The sequence below is a fragment of the Penicillium psychrofluorescens genome (assembly GCF_964197705.1).
Source record: "Penicillium psychrofluorescens genome assembly, chromosome: 2".
NCBI lineage: Eukaryota > Fungi > Ascomycota > Eurotiomycetes > Eurotiales > Aspergillaceae > Penicillium > Penicillium psychrofluorescens.
Window position 1 is genome coordinate 224,345 of NC_133440.1, and position 20,885 is coordinate 245,229.

Genomic DNA, 20,885 nt, shown 5'->3' on the forward strand with positions numbered 1-20,885 from the left:
GGCGTTGGAGATAGCGTAGAGGGGAAACAAGGCCAGGCATAAAGCGGTCAACACTTGGAACAGGCGCATTGCTAACGGAGAAAAGAGAATGGCCGTCGTGAGAGACCAGCCGTCGATTGAAATACTCTCTTCCCGTTGGGTTGTTGGTGCTACCGATAGGATTGACGGAGTAAGATGACTTTGGGCTTGAGAGAGGGCAAATGATCTAACCGTCCTTCGGCCTGCGAGATACCTATATATATACGTAGATAGACGGTATTTGATAGCCCTGGCCCTCCACTGAGAGTCGAGTGATGGCTTACACGCACACGATCCGCTCGTGTGCCGTGAACCCTCCCTGTTTGGCTGAGGCGTCCTGGTCCACTAAAACCACTTTTGATGCAGAGATTGATTTATTCGTGTACCCGCCCCCTAATTAGTCGGGCCCTCACCAGCGAGAGGGTGTGCCGTGAACCCTCCCTGTTTGGCTGAGGCGTCCTGGTCCACTAAAACCACTTTTGATGCAGAGATTGATTTATTTTTGTACCCGCCCCCTAATTAGTCGGGCCCTCACCAGCGAGAGCGGTAAGGGGGCGACATAGCTAATAAAGACTAGTACGAAAGGGGAAATCATGAGGGGTAATGTGATGCGTCCAATTCTTGACATTTACCTTCATAGGTGTCAGAAGTAGTTCTTAATACCCCTGGGTTGGTTGTTTTACGGATTCGGGCAATAGAGGCTCGCAGGAAGTCTTCGGGTGCGACTCAGTATATTCCAAGACTGATCGCTGGCCCCTAGAACCCAGGTGCCAGCGAGGTATTTATGTACAGACCATTTACCCCGCTCGTCTATGCGTTCATACATGCGATCAGTGCGTAGCAGTGAGGCAGTATATATCTTAAAGATCAGGCATACAAGCGTAGTGTAACATCGTAGTACAGTTGTCCTCACAATTATCATCTCTCTCAAGGGATCATACTGATGAGGTGGGTGCCTGAGGTGTCAGCGCCCACCGCTACCTGTAGATAGACCTTCCCTTCTGGGAGATCACTAAGGAACATCATCATCATCTCCACTTCGTCCTCTATTCCCGTCTAGTGATCTCTCGCTCAGGTTCTTGCTATGGAGCTCTCCGATTTCCCCTGAATCTCGCTGCCATCACATACCCTTATGATCCTGTTAGGTGCGCCATATAGAGCATACGGAGTAGAAATGTAAGGAGCAGAAATAATTAACTACGCGGGGGGAGCGTCGTAGTAGTTCGAACTAGGTATAGGAAGATATAGCGGTCTTAGTTACCTAGAAGAAAGGTGCGAGTTATACGAGTCGTCTAGTCAGAAGGGACGGAGGAACGGTTTGCGGCGTTTGCCTACGTAGGACGGAACGATTCACTACGAGGGACGGAGCGTAGCATAAATCTTGTCTACGGGGCCGCTATACTTCTTCTTCTCTCCTTCCTCCTCACCTCTGCTTCTATATTCTAGTAAGTCGCATCTATAGTTAGCGATCACCTATGATGCTTAGCACGCTTAGCATCAATATGATATATCGATCATTTGTATGCGTCTCCTAGTGCTTTATCTTAATCCTTTGTTGTGATCTTACGTCTGTTGTTCTTTGTTTTGAAGTTCTTTATTGTGATGTTCTTCGATCCTACGTCTTTGTTTTGATTTCTAGGTGCCCTTTGTTTTAGCTAAGAGGCGTGTTTCGTTTTTAGCGTACGCTTTGTTCGTAACTACGAGGCGTGTTTTATGTATTAATACGGCTTTATTTCTATTGTTTTCTGTCAAAAACCGACAGCCCGATTACCCTAAATGGAAGTGCAATACACGAATGAATCAAATCTCTGATTAGGATAAATCTGGGAATGCCCTACAATTTAATGGGCGCAATAACTAGTAAGCACTAGCACAATATAGGAAATAATAAGGGGTATTGTGATATCTCCAATTCTTGACATTTTCTTTATTATGCTAAAAATAACCTTAATGCGATGCCTATCCCCTTTTATATGAGCGTCGTCCTCAAACCTTAGATTAATGCGCTAACTCGATGTATAGAATCTACTACTATAACAATAATAACACTAATAACAATAATAACAACGACGTCGCCATCATAGTGACCACCCGTTCTAGTGCCGTTGCTCCGTGGCCTGATGCCGTGGCTACTACCCCCGCTACCATCGTAGCCGCACCCGCTGTAGTGCCTACGACTCTTCCTACTACGCTATACGCCGCATGCCGCGCTAGCTCCAATACTAGGTAAACAAAATTATTTTGTATACGCTTGTTTTCCTAGTTCTAATAGGTATATAGCGTTACTATAACATATTAGAATTCTATAAGGGCATTTAGAACTAATATCATATAAGGTCATATATTACTTATATATATTTACCCTACTTTTATTTTATAAGCGTATACGAACTATAGTTTAAACCCAATTCTATTAAGAGTTAGTATATCTATAAGTCTATACTAAATTATACCTATTTTTATACCTTTTCGCCCCTATATCGCTCTAACGTTTAGGAACCTTATTCCTTACCTAACTAATAGGTATCTATCCTAAAAACTAGTCCTTTATATTAAGGTCGATAGAGAAGCTAAATAGGAACTAGAGAAGATTATAGCCATTAGGACTTACTATAGAAAGCTTTAATACTATGCGAAATGGATTAGCTATGACGAAGACACTTAATAGTACCCTACCCGAAATTTCAAGAATACGGCATACGCTATTAAGGACTTTCATAATAGATACCTAGACCAACCTAGCCCGCCTATGCGTTTACAAGCTTAGCTTACGGCGGCGACTACTAACGAAATTGATCTAGATCATCTAGATGACGATAGACTGATCGACGGCTCAGGATAGCCGTCTTGTGGAAGGGGAGGGTAATATGAAGACCTAAAGGCATAGACTAGGATCACATGATCCCATTTGCACTATTTGCCTCTTCCCTATATTTAGACTGTCTGTTTTCCCTTCTTCTTTCTTCTTCTTCTTCTTCTCTCTAGTTTGAAGATTCTTGGAGAATGTCACTTCTTCTTCTTCGTTGAACTGGACCCTCACACTGACCAGAACTGACTGGCATAGACAGGGCGGTAAAGACGTTGCGTATCCAACACCAAGACCAGAGCTACTGAGAAGCTACGGACGATGATAGTAGGAAGACGAGGCCCGCTGGCCACAACATGATCAATTGAGACGGAGTGAGGATGTGACACTACAGCCAGACGGGCTGACAGAGAAAGCGAGGCAGAGGTAAAAAGACCTGGATCGAGGGATGGGGTCTGCATCCACTCATTTACTTTATTTTGTGGGACGGGGGCGTTGGGAATGGCTTCAATTTTTCCTATTTGAGCAACTGCTCTATTTCCTTTGTACGAGTCATTCTTTCTAAGCGGGATTTACTGGCGTCTGGAGATATTCTCGCTTCGGTCGGACGAAGCGCCTGCATTACCATTGCGACGATAGCTGGGTAGCATCAGGTTAATAGAATATCATCATCATCACCAAAAACGACCATCCGGCCAGTACGTGCTTCATCAGATTTATGACCACGTAGGCGCCATCCGGTCGCGGCAAATACCCTCATCGATCACCCTCCGGTGGATCCTAGCCCACGTAGGTGTTTCTGGCAATGAACGCGCAGATAAGGCTACGAAATCCGCTGCATAGTGGGGAGCGGGGGACCTAACGGGTGCGGGTACAGAGAAACAGTTGATCTGTCTCACATCCGCGGCGAAACGATGCGTGCGTAAGCGTATCCGCGAACGGTAGGCGAAATAGTGGGAGAGGGAGAAGATAGCTAGGCCGACTAAACGCTTAATTAAGGCACCGAATCAGAAGGCTTTGAGGTTGTACGAGGGCCTATCTAAACCATATACGTCGATACTTATCTAGGTGAGGTCGATACGGATTAGTCTAGGCCACTTCCTATGCAAGATCAAGGAGAGGGAGTTAGATCGTTGTAGCTATGATGGGTCTCAAACGCTAAGGCATATTCTACTCTAGTACCCGCTATATAGCGATCTACGGCGAATCATGCTCAATAAGATTGCTTGTACTGATCTTAGTCACATAACTAAGTACGAAGCCATCGTATCTCACCCGCGCGTAGCCCGCTACGCTACTACGATGATATACTAAACTAGTCTCCTTAGATAGTTCTGATACGTTAAGCTAGAGCTAGACGATGACGACGACGACGATGAACAAATCAGCCTTACGGCCATAGAGTAGATTGTGAAGACGCTATGCATTTAATACTAGACATTAGGACTAGACCACTAAGAAAGGTGAGGATACCTACTAATCACTAATACACTATACCCTACTATGATTAATTAAGAACCTAAAGCATATACGGATAGACTAATGAGAGAGGGCTAGGGCATGATATAGGGGCGAGGGGAAGTAGTAGGAGTGCTATATACTTTTGATACTTTTAGGATTTAGATTTTGTATGGGATTGTATATATTCTTTTCTATACTAGCCTCCTACGGAGGCCAGATTTTCCTTTGTATGACTATTTATTGCGATGGCGAATCTGGAGTTGGGAAACCAAGTTCTGCTTCAGGTTCGAAGAAGCGCCTACATAGCCTTAACGCAACTAGTTAGGCTCCATCAGGTTAATAGAACTTTGATTGATTGATTGATTGATTGACCTCATTAATCCCATAGTCCCTCCGTCCTATATCACATGTCACATGATATGATTAACCTTCATTTTATACACGTAATACGCAACTATCTTACGAGCCTGTCGTTTCTGTTATTGCCAAGCTGTCCAAACGCATCAGTCTTTAACACCTCTTCTGCCGTGGTGAGATAGAACTTACCATATAGTAGTGATCACTCCAAACACGGCTGGAATAAGTGGGTCCATGTCACTAATGCTTCCGATAATTGTCTGTGCTCCAATACTCCAAAAGATATCATGGCAGAAGCCAACAGAGGCTGGAACATTGACATGTGGCATGGCTACCATAATGGCCTGCGTAGCCACGGTCTTACCGTCTGCTAGAAGTGCTGTGCGCAGCACATTGTATTCATGGCTACCGATAACCATGTGGCAAGATCCTGAGGGAGAATTCGTCGACGAACTTTCTCCGTAACCACTTTGATTAATTAGAAGCAAAATTCTCTCTTTAGGCGGGGAGACGGAGTATCATACGGTGCTTGGTACGTATTCTGGGTCCAATTTCTCTGAGCCTTCAGAGCTGCCGCCTGAATAGCTAGGACCAGATCATTTTGAAGAGCTAGAGACATATGGTAAGTCTAAATGATAAGATTTCGTTATATTGATGGAGCCTTACAAGGTGGAAAGTTTCCATTAGCCTTAAGGACCCATTCTTCAGTTTTGGGTGGATCAGCTATGCCGTTTTCGTCTGGTGTGGTCCAATTAATAGTCGTTTTGTAGGAATCCACTTCTATGCAACTGCCTTCTCGGCAGAGGTCATTCATATGACCCATCATCTCGGTGATATTTATATTCGGACCACAGCCGAACTCGGTCTTGCTATCCGAGAACGCGAGATGGGTCTGAGCGCGAGGGTAATGATTATCGATGTATCCAGTGATGTTCCCGAAAAGTTTGGTGAAGTTTTGAACATAGCGGTTTTCTGGGACTTCTTTCCCCAGGATTTCAAGGGCCTCTTGGAGTTCCTCGTAGGTCTTTTTTGGCGCTACCCGCTTCGATAAATGCGAGGTGTACTCAGGCTGTCCCGCAAGAAGGGAGATATAGTCAAAAATCTCGGTACCAGGCTCCATGCCTTTGATGAACTGAGCTTTACGCTTGCCCTTCTGGCTATCCCTCACTACCTCACAGTTTATGGAAGCCTCACATGCCTCAAAATGGTCTTTGAAGTTGAGCACATCCTTTGGGGGAGGAGTTTCAGAAACTTCTGCTGATTTTGGGAGTATGTCTATTTCCGCTCCAGTATTCACGTCATGGGGTATTGCTGAAGCGTATAGCCCGAGCAACACAAGTGACCAGACGAGGTGCATAGTGGGTAACGTAGAAATGCCTGAAAGTAAACTTTTGGATAGACAGGTCAATGGGCCTTGGTTTCAAAATTTGTTTGTCTATGGAGTTCCCAATAGCTATTTATATTGTTAGTACTCAGTCTCGTCGGCCCTTGCACTACGAAATACTAGACTTTTGTGAGGGCGGTATACCCCTATTTTTTTCAGCAGATTAAGTTACAGATTTTCGCGAAGTCAACCCCGCCTCGCCCGGTAAAAGAGAGGGCGTGAAGTAACATAGCCTACGTAGCCAAGAATATTCGTAACATTACAGGCGAAACCTTGAGCTTATAGGCGCGTCTATTCGTGTTGAGTGGGGCCAGCCCCTGGCTAGTCCGCGCTAGGTACCTGAGCTCTACCGTGTAGGCGAAGACATTGTGGCTATCACCTATGTCAGATCATTTACTGACCGCTTCGCAGGTCCTTCTACGAATAAGGCATTTGCACTAGTTATAACACGTGGTGCATGTTCCTCCTAATCATGAGAGAGACATGGGCAAGATGCGAGGTATGATTTGGCCGTCAAAAGGTAAGTCTCGCGCACTAGAATCTCTACACGCTGATTCTAGAACCCCTGATCGCTTAGGGCCTGAACGTTACCCATGGCCCCAATAGGCTCGGACTAAAGAACTAGATAAAATGAAAGCCCTCATTTTTAGAGGGCGAAAGGATCATGTCGCATCGTCATCACAAGGCTCCGAGAAGGTGTTTATGACCCCTACCCATGGCCATGCCCGCAGACTCGAAATAAAAAGCTAGTTAAAACGAAAGCCCTCATTTTTAGAGGGCGAAAGGATCATGTCACATCGTCATCACAAGGTTCCGAGGTATCCATATCTGCGAAGTGGCAAACGCGAATTGTCTACAATGAACCGCGAGGATTACTATCCCTGAATGAGCCAATGCTGTGCGATCTGAGAAAAGATGTCCTCCTGTGTTGCCATATATCAAGGCAGCTAGGTGTACCCTGGGTCGTGAAAGAGTTTCTCGGGTTTTATTCAAATCTTCGATATTAACTATCGATGTACTTGTTCTCGAGCTTGAAGGGCCTGCTGGCTCTGGGCCTCTCTGTTACAGGTTTCATCGCTCGCGTCAGCGCTGAATCTGACTCTCACTCGTCTTTGATCTCGTGTACCACAATCACTGAGATTACCGCAACTGTTACCCTCATAGTCAATGGATCTTCCACGTCGACTATCGGACCAGTGCATAGTACACCTCCAGCTTTGACCTTGGGAAAATCAGCTCCCAATTCAGAGTCTTCGCAAGTTGCATCTACGCTTTCTACACCTAAGCCTTATACATTTACCGTGCTCTTTCAGTCTACGCCATCCGGGTCTACCTTCAAGACCAAGGCGTCTTCTCAGCGAGATGTGTCAACAAAGGGCTCGAGTGTATCTGACGGCACCTCGTTCTCAATTGCGACTCCTTCACCCGGCTTCTCTAGTGCGATAACATCGCCATCTGCTAGCCGAACAACCAGCTCGTCCCGACACAGTTGCAAGTCGCAGAAGGATTGCGCGTTTATAATCTGCGGCAAGGATACGGAGATCCCTTATTGTATCGAACCACGCAGCGGGCTCGCCTACTGTTCCTGCGTGGACGAGGGTCCGATCTCAATATCGTTGTCAACTACCCAGTCTCCAGGAACAGAATCACCGCCCTCACCAACGTCGATGAATAAGCTAGAATCCGAATGGGGGATCTTAATGTCGGAACTATTTACATCGACATCTGGCATCTAATAGAGGCACGCCTAGCTAGGCCATGGCAGGACCTGCTCCAGCCTGATTCAACCTAAATTTCGATAAATTTGATGAGTTATTTACTACTGTGACCAGCCTGATGAGCAGTGCCTGAGGCGACTGTGCCTGGCACGTGATATGGGTTCAGTAGATATATAAGACGAAGCGAGTGTTGTATTGTAAATGTAGTGGAGCGATCGAATTAAATACATCAGGGCGATCAGGTGATCACACGTGATCCCGTAAGAGCTTTGTAAGGAGATTCTCGATCTCACAGATAGTAGGGACTCTCTTTGCTTCTTCTTCTTTCCCTTCTCCAACCTGGAAGTCCCGTCGTCCATAGTACTCAAATTGAATACCTTCATCGTTTTCTCTTCTGATCTGGTTGCCCGGTCACAGTCCGAACGTTCTGGAAGCTAAGCCGCTCCATGATGCACAGAATACCGAGATGCCTGGCATGGAGGGCGTTGCACGCTGTCCCGGTCTATTCTGAGTTGCCGTTCCTCAAGGAGATTCCGATCTTTATCGGCTCCTAGTCCATAATCACTTCTCTCTGAGCTCTCCACGCCCATCCACGGCGTCTTCCATGTGGTGTTGATTCAGAAGTCTTCGGACGAAAATCTAACAACCTTATCTCATGTAGATATGCCTATTTACCTGAATATATGACGATCTGGCTACTAGATTGTGGCGAAGATCCGTATCAGCAATGTGAAATTGTCTAACTCCACCTTCCTCTGCTATCAAAGATGCCCCTCTCTCAATAATTAGGTTCTTGCTGCGCTGCAGATTGATAGCGAAGAACTAAATCCATGTTGGTAAACGAGTGTCCTTATATATCCCTCTGCAGTTTACCATGTCGAATATCATCTTATGGTATCTGTCCCTCGCAGTTTATACCGGCACTTGGTAACGTTCTATCACGTGCCGTCTGTCCTGTTGTGTCCACGTCTGGGGTTATTGCTGCTTGTTCTCCCTTTCCTGTCCACCTAAATCAAAAGCAGCCCCAGCAGACTCGCCACTCCTATTAACATGGGCAAGTAAGGTGACGGGGTAGAGGCAGAATCTAGGTATTTCTGTCAGCGATATAATTTCCAAGTCTCACACACAAAGGACGACTCACTACCCAGGCACACTTGGCCCCATACGTCCACGGCGTCGTAAAGCTTCCATATTCCAGCCCACGAACCATTATTCAGACCATCTTTCCTCATCTTCAGGCAACTTTCATCATTAACACATGAGGTATTGGACGATCCGACAGCCAATGAATAATTCCTATAGCTCGAAAACGTACACAAACAATGTGTATCGGAGATGCTAGTGCTTGCAAAAGCATCTTGGCCACACTCATTCGCCAAGTATTTTTCGTAGACTGCAATAAGACATGGCCGGAGACACGAGGGACAGCTTTGCACGTATTCGCTATAGGACTTAGGGAAGTGGGTGGTGGCACCTACAGCGGCAATACTAAAGAACATCAGAGAGAGAACCGGTTTCATATCGGATATGTGTGCGTGAAGGTGAGAGTGAAGAGGGAAGGAAAGGGAGAAAAACGAAGATCCTATGTACGCCGCACGGCGTTGTAGAAAGAACGGAGCTCGCCCCATTATTTCTGGGGCGGGATGAGTCTCTCAAATACATATGGCAGTGATTTGCAAGGGTCAGCGCGCAAAACAGGGATGGCGAAACACTCGACATTTATAACTAGTTCGGACAACTCTTTCTTGGCAAAAAGGGTTTCTTGAAATAATCGCCCCCTAAAGTCGGACCCCCAACGGATAGGAGGAGAGACCGCTGGTGCAGTGAGGACTTGTGGGCAGTTGAAATACCGTGGGCAGTTGGATCGTGGGGATCGGGGGAAGACGGTCACCTCTCTCCTTTTGTTTTTCCTTGGTCATCATTATTTATTCTACTGTGGTCACGTGCTTTGGTTCAAACCGAGCACTACAGGATTACTACTTTGGGCTCTGGGAGTCATTCCCTCGGCTGTCAGGCAGGCCTGACAGCACTCCCGCATAGCGGCTGTATCTAAAGCAAGCTACATCGGGCAAATGAACTATTGATTGATTGATTGAGTATATTAGAGATAGGGTGGAATAATGAAGTAAGTGCTCTATTAATTATTTAGGGGGGAGGGAGCTAATGATTTTCAATTTTTAATATAGGTTCACGCCTACTAATGGCTTTAATATTTTGACAAACTCACTAAACCATACCTTCCACGTTATATGGATTGTAGGCTTCTAATTTTTAATAGCCATATATCTTATAAGTCGTGTGATTTTATTAATTTTTATAAGTAGAATAGGATTATTCTACTCTCTACTTCCTATTAAAGCTCATACATCGACTTTAACCACTTAATTCGCACCTATTCCTCACATATAAGCACTACTATCGTAAGCATAATAATCAGGCAAAAAAATAGGGTGCTTTAGTTATAGATCTTAAATAAATATATTAATAAGGATTCTACTAATACTAATAAGTCTTTATAAAAGGCTAGGCGCCTTTAAATAGAGGTTAAAGGGTATTATAACTATAGATGTACTTGCTTTGCTCTATACTCAAAATATACTTTTACGACCATCTAAATAGTCATATACGATACTATCTATACACCAGCACAAAAAGGTGCTCTATGGAGTCTATGCTAAAGATGGTAAAGATAAGCTATTACTCTTATTGCTTAATTAATATTTAAAGCAATTTCTTGAATTTTTGCGAGTCTTCTAAGTAAAAAGGACTAGTTTTTAGGATAGATACCTATTAGTTAGGTGAGGAATGAGGTTCCTAAACGTTGAAGCGATATAGAGACAAAAGGGTATAGAAATGGGTACGATTTAGTATAGACTATAGACATACTAATTCTTAATAGAATTAGATTCGAACTATAGTTAAAGTACGCTTATAAAGTAGAGGTAGGGTAAATACATATAAGCAATTTGTGACCCTACGTGATATCAGTTCTGAATGCCCTCATAGAATTCTAATATGTCATAAACATGAACTCTCTACTATCGCTGGCCGACTTAACTGATCTATTGTCTATCCAGCCTCTAGATTTGTCCCCGAAATGCAAAAGTGTAGCCATTCATAAGAAAGGTATGTGAACCTCAGCTTGACCATGTCTGATACTGTATTGACATTGAAGATGATGCAAATCAACCAGATCCATGCACGTGGATCGCTACATCGAGCACAATAAGATTTGAAATTCATCCGTCTATTGGGTCAACATCCACTGCTTGGCCGAGACCAATTCTCGGCCCCCCGAACTCGTGACTCATGAAATGCCTCGTCGGTAGAACTATCGAATACTCTTCATAGTGAAACCCTACGTATCGAAGCCTATTATCAATTCTCCTAGCCAAAAGCTGCGAGCTGGGCACTATTTTTAAGCCCCGCCGCTTCGAACCACAGCGCATGTCGTCGTATTTATCGCGCCTAGTGAAATACAGTGAATTTTGGCAGTTTGCCAACAACGGGACTAGAGTTGTAGTCTCCTATGGCTTGCCAGGTATTTGCCGTTTTTAGTAAAGCCCTATGCTACTCTCTCCCTCATTAGGGAAGAATAGGTTAGTGCAAAGGCCTTATCACCTAGTTTCTATATTACGCTCGATTGGTTTCTCGAGGCCTTACTACTTTACACGGCATTAGTGACAGCCTGCTAGCAACGGTCATAAATGCTACGATGTCCTTATGAATAGGAATAGTGAGTGAGTTCCTTTTAGTAATATTTTGCAACACCATAGACTAAGTTTACTAGCAGGCGCAAAAACTGCCGCCGACTTGAATGGATCTGAACGTTTTTGCTTTACATCTAATGCCGTCTGCCCTAAATCTACTACTAACATATTCTAAACCGGTAGCAGACACTAGGCGCTAGCAATCAGAGACCAACTTAGACCTCACGTTAAGGAATTTCGACCGCGTCTAAAGAGTATAAGCTCGCTCCGTGAGGTTCAGACTGTCTACATGTCAAGTTGTCTTTGTCGCACATTTCGTTTCTCCAAGATTATCTACCGATTTCGTTGGCCAAGTCTTGTCTAACTCATTGCTGTAGGATTGATTTCGATGATCTCACTTCCATCTCACTTCCACCACCGAATGAATGGGTTTATAAAATTGGAATATTTTCCTTTTATGGCTTTCTTTGCGCAACTGTCCTGCAAGACTTGCTTGCAACTTGCTACATTATTTCTCACATCCAATCATCAATGCTCGATAGCCTCAAATATTTATTGTGAACAAGCGCCACTCTATGTATCACGTTACTGTATGGGATTTGCTGCAAATGTCAACAATCTTGCCAGAACTAGTAAACTCAAGATACCAGTAGCTATCTCTATATTTACGACTTCGACAGCAACTAGGAGTTCTGTACAAGATCACATTCTCATGTCTTGGGTGCCGTATCACCCACCGTCGCCGCCACCAACTGACTCTTACCAGCCACCAGCGTCCCAATATCCTCAAAGGTCGCATTTCCCAGGATCTCAAAAACGGTGACCTCCGCCTCCAGCTTCCACTTGAACCAATTCCGCAACTCCACCGCCACCAACGAATCCACTCCGTACGCGTGCATCGCCTTCGACTGGTCCAGATTCTCTAGAGGCACCCCCAACGACTTGCTGAGTCTCTGCATTAGCGATTGTGCGATAATATCCGCCGCCTCGTTAGTCGATCGCACCCCGACTAGATCTCTCGCCACATCCGCCACGGCATCCTCCTGCACAGACACATCTGCGTCCGTGATATTCCACGTTCCTCGGAAGAGTGGCCGGGTCATGAAAATGGGGACCTCTGCCCCGTGAGCCTCGATCCGTGAGGGGACGTTGATCCCGACAAGCACCTGAGACCTCAGTGGAGTGTTGGGGATTGGGAGAGATGGATCACAGTGATATTCTAGCAGAGCAAACATCTCTCTCTGGGTGATGCCCATCAAATATCCTGTCCCGATCAATGCGGTTCGCACTGCATCGTTGTCCCGTAATACTCCATCATCCACCATGACGCCAAGATTCAACGTGGTCGCCTTTTCGCCGTGGGCATTACGGTAATGCGCCAGAGCATCTTGATAGGCGCAAACGGCCGAGTAGTTGACCGACGCCGTCCCTCCAACTCCCCCAGAGATGGATGAATATGTAATGAAGAAATCCATACCGCTTGGAAGCAACTGGTGCAGGTTCCATGTTCCCGGGACTTTGCAGGCGAAAGTGTCTGTCCAATCTTGATAGGTCATATTTCCAAACACCTTACTCTGTTCGAGGGGAGGTTGATTAGTATATATATAACGGAACAGAAAGACCGGACAGGAGGGAAACTCACTCGGAGAACCATTGCGGACTGAATACACCCCTTAATAGGGGGTATCTGGCCCTGAAGGCTATCCAACGCATATTTCAAGGAGTTAAAATCTGCAATATCGCAACAGGGAGCTTCCACCCTCACTCCCTGCTTGTGCAAATTATCCACGAGCTCCCGTGCTTCGTCGTTCGACACACCCGATCGGGAGAGCAGAATCAAGTTCTTCGCTCCTCGTTGAGCCATCCAGCTGGCTGTGCTACGACCAATGCCGCCCAGTCCTCCAGCAATCACATAGGTGGCATTGGCGTCGAAATTCCAGGTCCGCTTGATTTTCACGTTCGTCTGTAAAAGTTAGACTTGGTCTCGCATTCCTCACAGGTTGGATCCCTACCCTGATCAGGTCGTCACGTCTCAGTTCTACTACGGTCTTCCCCGTGTTCTTCCCACTCTGAAGATACCGGAACGCTTTCTCAACCTCACCAACTCCATATACGTGAATTGGCTGCGGAGGAGAAATCCGGCCCTCTGATAGCAGGACGTTGATGTCTTCCCGCAACCGTTGCAACAGATTGGGCTGATACTTCCGTGCCTCATTGAGATCGATGGCATGGAAAGATGCATTCTTCGAGAAGGGCAGCATCGGCAATCTGCTGTTGGAGAGGATATCTTTCTTCCCTAGCTCCAGGAAGCGCCCGAAAGGTGCAATGCACTGCCAACTCTCGACGAGAAAATCGCCACTCAACGAATTAAGGATGACATCCACGCCGCCTTTATCACCAGTGAGTCCACGGATGCCCTTGACGAAGGAGGTGTTGCGGCTATCGAATATGTGATCCTCTGCGATGTGATAAATCTCCATCAACAGCGTCTTCTTCTCTTGTGACCCCACGGTGACGAAGATCTCAGCATCCCTCATCTGGGCCACTTGGATAGCTGCTTGACCTGTACCTCCGGCCGCGGAGTGGATGAGAATTGTCTCTCCTCGTTGGATGTTCGCGACGTGGACCAACGCATAGAAGGCGGTGGTGAACACTACGGGGAGGGTGGCGCCCGCGACGAAGGGCATGGAGTCAGGAATGAGAATGGCATCGCTAGCTTGACACCTCGTATACGTCTGATAGGTTCCCAAGGCGCTGGCACCGACTCGATCTCCAATCGCCACATTCTGCACATCCCGTCCCTTGCGACTCACGGTACCAGCGCATTCGAAACCAAAGCTGGTTCCTGAAAGTCGGCCCAGTGCGATAAGACAGTCTCGGAAATTGACGCCGCTAGCCTCGACCTCGATTTCGATTTCATCCGGAGCGAGTTCCAGCTTGGCGGCGTCATCCTCGACGAACTCCAAACTGTCTAATAGACCCGGAGATGCGATACTGAGTGACAGTGCGGGATGTTCGCCAAATCTAGACTCGCCCGACTGTGTGTCTGCCATTAAATCGCCAAGGTTCTTGTTCAGATAGTCGGCCTCGATAAATCGATCCACGCACAGGTGGCCCTCCCGTTCCACATACTCCTGCTCGCAGTCGTTGACCGGTCGGGTAGCAGTAGCCTCGAAGACCTGGCTAATGCGATTGGCTGCGTGGAGCGCGTCGACTGGAGTAACCTCCAGTGAGAGGGATATGAACTTTGAATGCCGCTCTTCCATGCGCAGTCCCCGGAATGCACCTTGGATCAGAGCATGCTCCGGTCGTTCAGGTCTGACACCACCTCCGCGGGTGACCCATAATATGCCTCCACCCACCTGCAATAGGGTCTTGACGTGTTCGTACTCGATTGCATTCATGTTGGCCAGAATGGATGATTCTTCCAGGTCGAGAATCATGATGCAGGACCACTCGCTCAAATTCGGCACCTGCGCAGCCTCCTCAAGGGAACGACTGATGATTTCAGAAACTCCAACATGCTGTAGTTTTGCTGCCAGTTCCTTCGCGACTGCCTGCTGTGTTGCAGATGCAGAGTCCAAGACTATCAAGGTCCGTGGAGGAGGGTGGGGATGGTCCTTCACTCCAGCCGCTGCGGTCGTAATCAAGGCACTATGCTCATGACAGACGGAATCGTCGTAATCTTGAAGGTTGAGGTCGATACCCGAGAACCCAGTCCGCTTGAGAAGTTCATCCCAGACAGTGTCAGAGACACCGGCGCTGAATGTCCGGTATGCGTCTTGATACCGCCACCAGCCTGGAAGTAATCCAAAGGCAAAGTTGGTACGAACAACTTCAGGATCGGTGAGTTCAAAGAGTGCCAGCTTACCACCCGGCTTGAGTAGCTTTCTAGCATGCTGTAGAGTGATATCCAAGCTCTGGGTGGCATGGAAGACATTATCGGCGACGATCAGGTCATAGGCCGCCTCCTCAAAGCCCTGTTGCACTGGATCTTTCTCAACGTCCAGGACTGAAAAGGTGACCTTGTCTGGGAAACTCTCAAACATGGTCGCCGCGCCGGAGAAGAAGCCGGCTGAGATGTCAGTGTATGTGTAGTGAGAAAAGCGTGGAGTGCCGGCGCCGGCTTCACGGGATCCGTTCTGGGTCAATGTGTCCAGGATGTATCGCGTCATGCCCCCGGTGCCTGCTCCAATCTCCAGGATCCTCATATCCGGGTGCTTGTGGGCGTAAAGATCGATAAATGCCAGGGTTTTGGACAGCCCATTGGTAGCCCTGTACAGCTCACGGTAATAGTCCTTGACGAGGGGGGTCTGGAACATGATTTGCAGCGCATCCTGCTCTCCCGTCAGGATCTCGTAGAGGTTCCGGGCCAACACTGCATAGAATCTGCCGCGGCAATTCAGGCCTTCCAAATGATCCAGCAGTTGTGTGTAAAACGGCTCGTAGTCCAAAACCTCTCTGAAATCAATCCCCTTGGTGGTAGGGGCATCTACGGATAACTTCTGCTTCTCACGCTCCATCCACGCAAGATATTTCTGGTGGTGGGGAGCGAGCTTGTCCCGATCCTCGGGCGTGAGCTTGCGCAACGTGCGCAGAATACACAGGTACAACAGCAGCTTCACGTCATGATCCAATTCCAGAGGCGACGGGTGCAAGGGGAAGTCCGTCGTGACTTGGATCAGCAGATCCTTCGTGCTCAGCATTTCAATGTCGGGACGAGAGTCAAAATTCCAACAAAGACGGCGGGCTTTCTCACCCTCCTTTGTCTCCGTCAGAAACTTGCCCTCGAGACCATCAATCACCACCACTGATTGCTGACCTGATGGATCTAAGGCGACGGTGTGGGAAGTCGTGTCCCCAAGGCCCCGGAAGGCAGACTGGTTCCATACCGCCATGCGCACGGCATCGCGTTCACTCTGGAAGGGTGGAATCGCGTGCTCCGCAATCCAGATGTACCGAATACCGGCAACGACACTGGGCGAGATGTTAGTGCCACCCTGCGTCATGGCGGCCAGGCCCATCTGGAATAATCCGTCCAAGAAGGTTGGATGGACGGTAAAGTCAGTCTGACTGAACTTCCGGGCCTTTACGCGCCATTGATGCGGATCGATCTTCCCAAAGGATTCCATCTCGTCGTTGTAAGCGCATGTCTTGATGACTTGATGGGCCGGGCCAAAATCGATGCCCTTCTCCGCCAGTAACTTGTACATCCGCTCCATGTCGACTATCCGTGGACAGGATCTGCGAATACGGGATAGCTCAGCGGCATGTCGTTTCCACTCGCGCTGAGCTTGTCGCCCTTGATCGACTAGGCCGCCCTCGTCGACGTAGGAAATTTGGATACGGCCCTGACATGCCTCTACCCAGCTATCGTTCTCGATGCAGTAAAGACGAAACTCGGACCATGAGTTCTCACGATCGGCCGACTGTCCGCTAGACTGGAGGTAGAATTCCACCTCGGTCCCATCGGGGTCTTGCGAGATAGCCAGCGCCCGAGAGAAGGACACATCTCTCAAAGTATATCCCGCAATCGCTCGATCGGATCGTGATCGAGAAACGCTCTTCGCAGCTTCCACTGCCATGACCAGCATGGCTGCGCCGGGAAGGATGTTCACCCACGCAATGCTGTGGTCCCCGATCCACGGTTCCTCGGAGAGCTTGATCCGCTTCCTCCACTTGGCCTCCTGTGAATTCCAGTCTGGCACTCGCATCCCCAGGAAGTCATTGCGTGGTGCCTCCCGCAGCCGATGACCCTTGCTCACCCGTGACTCTCGCCAGTAGGAGAGACTGTGATCGAAGGGATACTCCGGCAGATTGGTCAACGGGACAGGCAACGGGGATGTCAGCATGTTCAGCCGGTTGAGTGTCTGGATGTTGACATGGTGTCCCCGGCAGTAGAGGTAACCAAGGGCATCAAATAGGCTCTGAATTGCATTGAAATTCCGAACAAGAGCAGATATGTACCCAACAGCTGCATTCCGACTGGCCGCTTTCAAGGTATCCTTGATAGGCCGTTGCAAGACGGAGTGAGGGCCCATTTCCATGATGTCCTCAACCTGCAATCGACTCGTCTCATAATTGATCTCTCCGTTCTCTTGAACCCTCAATGAGGCAGCACTTGTCAAGGCAGCGACAAATCGTACTGGTGAGACCATATTCTGCACCCAATATTCTTTGCGCCCCACCTGCCTGGATGTTACAACCTCACCCGTCACCGAGGAGATCATAACAACTGATGGGGTTCCAAGGCGGGAAGATAATCTGCCCATGGCTTTGAGGTAATCCCGAGCGATGGTCTGCATATGGGAGGAATGATAGGCCACACGGACCGCAAGCTTACGCGCAAATATACCCGCCTGATCGAGAGTCTCCTTGAGAGTGTTGATCTGATCAGCGTCGCCTGTGATGGTAACGTTCCCTGGACTGTTGATACATCCAATGGAGATACCCAAGTGTCCATGTTGGGCTGCGATGGCTTCAAAGTAAGGTGCGACGTCGGCTTCGGACAAATTGACTGACAGCATTGCACCGAACTTGGTGTTGCTAGTAGCAAGTTGGGAGGATAGGAGTCCCCGATAGTATGCGACGCTGATTGCGGACCGTCGATCTAGAGCCCCGATGCAATATCTGTGTAGGTGTTTAGATTAAAATCTCGATTTCCAAAGCAGTAGAGGAGAAAGAAACTCACGCCGCAGCAATCTCGCCTGACGAATGGCCCACCACTACCGTCGGATGGACATCTATACTTTCTATCAGGTCCAGCAGAGCAATCTGGACAACAGTGCACAGTGTCTGGCTGAATTCTGGTTCATTGACTCTGGTTTGCTTTTCGTCTTGCGACAACTCCTCTGCTCAAGGCATCAGCAAGTACAAGAAAAATAGGAGACCAATATGCTTGCTCACCTTGCAGGTTCCAAGAGCATCCCAGGGCCTTCAAAACAGCAGACGAGTCGGCAATACTTTGCGCGTAGACCCTGAATTGCCGCAACTCACGACCCATGGCAGCCCACTGCGCTCCTTGACCGGTAAAGCAGAGTGCCAGACGCGGAGCCATGAGAGCCCGAACTGGTCGAGATGGCTTGATTCCCTTTGCCAGCTGCTCCGGAGAATCATAAATGGCGAACGACCGCCAGAGTAGCGCACTGCGACGCTCACTTAGCGTGTATGCTAGACGCGAAAGATATGTCTCATTGATGAGGTGGCGTGTAGAGTCAAAATGTTGGTTGTAGGTGGCTGTCAGACGGCCGATGCCTTTTTCATCTTTCGCGGAGAAGACGAGAATCTGGGGATCTAGATGCTCCAATGTAAAATGATCCTTCGCTTGGTGTCCAGCTAGTCCGGCCAGGTTCAAGTGATTCCGCGCGTCTTCCATAATGACATGCGCGTTGGTTCCTCCGAATCCAAAAGAGTTGATAGACAATCGGCGTAGACCGTCCGAAGGCCACTGACAAAGATTTTGTGGAAACTGACTCGGTGTTAGATTGTCACGGACGATATCAACCTCTGTGTGGAACAACATACCTTCAGGTCGGGATGTCTCTCTGTAATGGTACTATTGACATCCTCTAGGCCTGCAATTGCCGGAATCATGCCCTGCTCGAGCATGAGCACGCTCTTGATGAGACCGGCAATACCGCTGGTTCCCTCCAAATGACCGATGTTAGATTTAACGGAACCCACATAAAGCGGGCGAGATGGAGAAATGCAGCTTTGGAAGGCATCCGCAATTGCTCCCGCCTCAATAGGATCTGATATACGTCAGCTTGAAGGGTCTAGTCTACCAAATGCGATGAAGTACTGACCGCCAACCTGCGTCCCGGTTCCATGCGCCTCTACATATCTCGTCAAACTCATGTCCAAACCCGCCTTTTGGTATGTTTCCCGAATGAGCTCCGCCTGTGCCTGTCGACTGGGCTGCACGATTCCCGGCGTACGCCCGTCCTGGTTCGTCCGCGTGGCGCGAACAACAGCGCGAATAACGTCGTTGTCGACAACGGCATCACCAACGCGCTTCAAGATCAGAGCTCCGAAGCCCTCACCACGTCCGTATCCGTTTGCCTTCTCATTAAAACTCCAGCATCGACCATCCGGTGATAGGAAATTCTGATTGTTCAAGGACATGGCCATGTCTGGACTCAGGAAGAGGTTTGCACCGGCTACAATTGCCTGCTCCGTGTCTCAGCAAATATAACACACAAAACTGCTCCATTGTTTCTACATGAAACTTACTATGTCTGCGTCCCCATTTCGTAATCCTTGACACGCTGTGTGGAAGGCAACTAACGTGCTGGAGCAGGCAGTGTCCATGTTGATCGACTCACCGCGCAGGTTGAAAAACCAGCTGATACGATTCGCGAGCATGTTTGGAGAAACAGAGCTGGCTGAATACTGGCCGCCAAATTGAGGATCACGAGTAGAGAAGGCCTTGTAATCGTCACCGAAGCTGCCTGTGTGGACGGAGGTTTTGGAATTGACCACCTGCTCCATTGGAATTCCCGCTGTTCACCCATCAGCTTGGCCTTGACGTATATGCGTTAACGTACCGTTTTCCAATGCGCGGTATGTAGTCTCAAGGAGAATCCGGGATTGCGGATCGATCTCGGCGGCCTCGCTGGGCCCGATGGTGAAGAAGGGCGCATCGAAAGCGGCCATGTCGCCGTCCACGAAATGGGCTCCTTTCAGTGGGAACTAGACATTGAAAGAAGTTACTTAGGGATTGTACTGTTACCATAGCGAGTTCGAAGTCAATTGAGACGGCTTACCCCGTTCAAACGCTCTTGATCCGGATCATAAACGCCGTCAAAATGGATGCGACTCTTGGGAAACGTCGACCATGCCGAACGGCCCTCTGCCAATGCCTCCCAGAAGGACTCGGCTGATTCCAATCCCTGTGGGAAGCGAAATGACATCCCAACTACCGCAATTGGCACTGTATCAACTTCCTCATTTAGGTGTCTCACTGGTTTTACGAGCGAGCTGTTGGAATGAGCATGGGCAACGTGCCCATTAGAGTCCGATGCGACTCCGTTCGGAATTGAACCATTGGCGAGCTTCTTGGGTTGCACTCGCGGAGGTTTCTCATTTGCAGAGACTAGCTCACTAGCAGACCAGTCGATCGCTAGCCAGCGTTGAATGCTCTCAGATAACATGATGGTTCAAACTGGAGACGGGGTTGGGGCGGCTCAACTGTCTTAGTGGAAATGTTACAGAAGGATGAACGTGGAATGTAGCTGTTGACAGCTTAAAAAGCGACAGAGCTATCTCTTCTGACATCCAGTTCTCGCTAAGAGGAAATAAACGCAGTAATAGCTAGTTCGCCTGGTTAACTGCCTGATAAAGACAGATTGTGATGGCGAAAGATATGAATTGAATTGGCGCCGTTGGTGCTGCGCAGACTGCCTGAATGCACTAAGCTAAGAAGCCCAACA

The 20,885-nt window shown here is 48.1% G+C and overlaps 1 protein-coding gene across 1 annotated transcript; it reads right to left on the bottom strand.

The window, feature by feature from the left end:
* Nucleotides 1–12,164: 12,164 nt before the first annotated feature.
* Nucleotides 12,165–20,606, bottom strand: PFLUO_LOCUS2301 (Type I Iterative PKS; the record flags this gene model as incomplete). Its single annotated transcript, XM_073779427.1, has 10 exons — nt 12,165–13,028; nt 13,097–13,417; nt 13,467–18,084; nt 18,146–18,305; nt 18,361–18,922; nt 18,979–19,205; nt 19,260–19,623; nt 19,687–19,955; nt 20,001–20,145; nt 20,220–20,606. The coding sequence occupies 10 exons, from the start codon at nt 20,604–20,606 to the stop codon at nt 12,165–12,167; spliced, it is 7,917 nt and encodes a 2,638-aa protein (XP_073636383.1).
* Between the last annotated feature and the right edge of the window lie 279 nt (nt 20,607–20,885).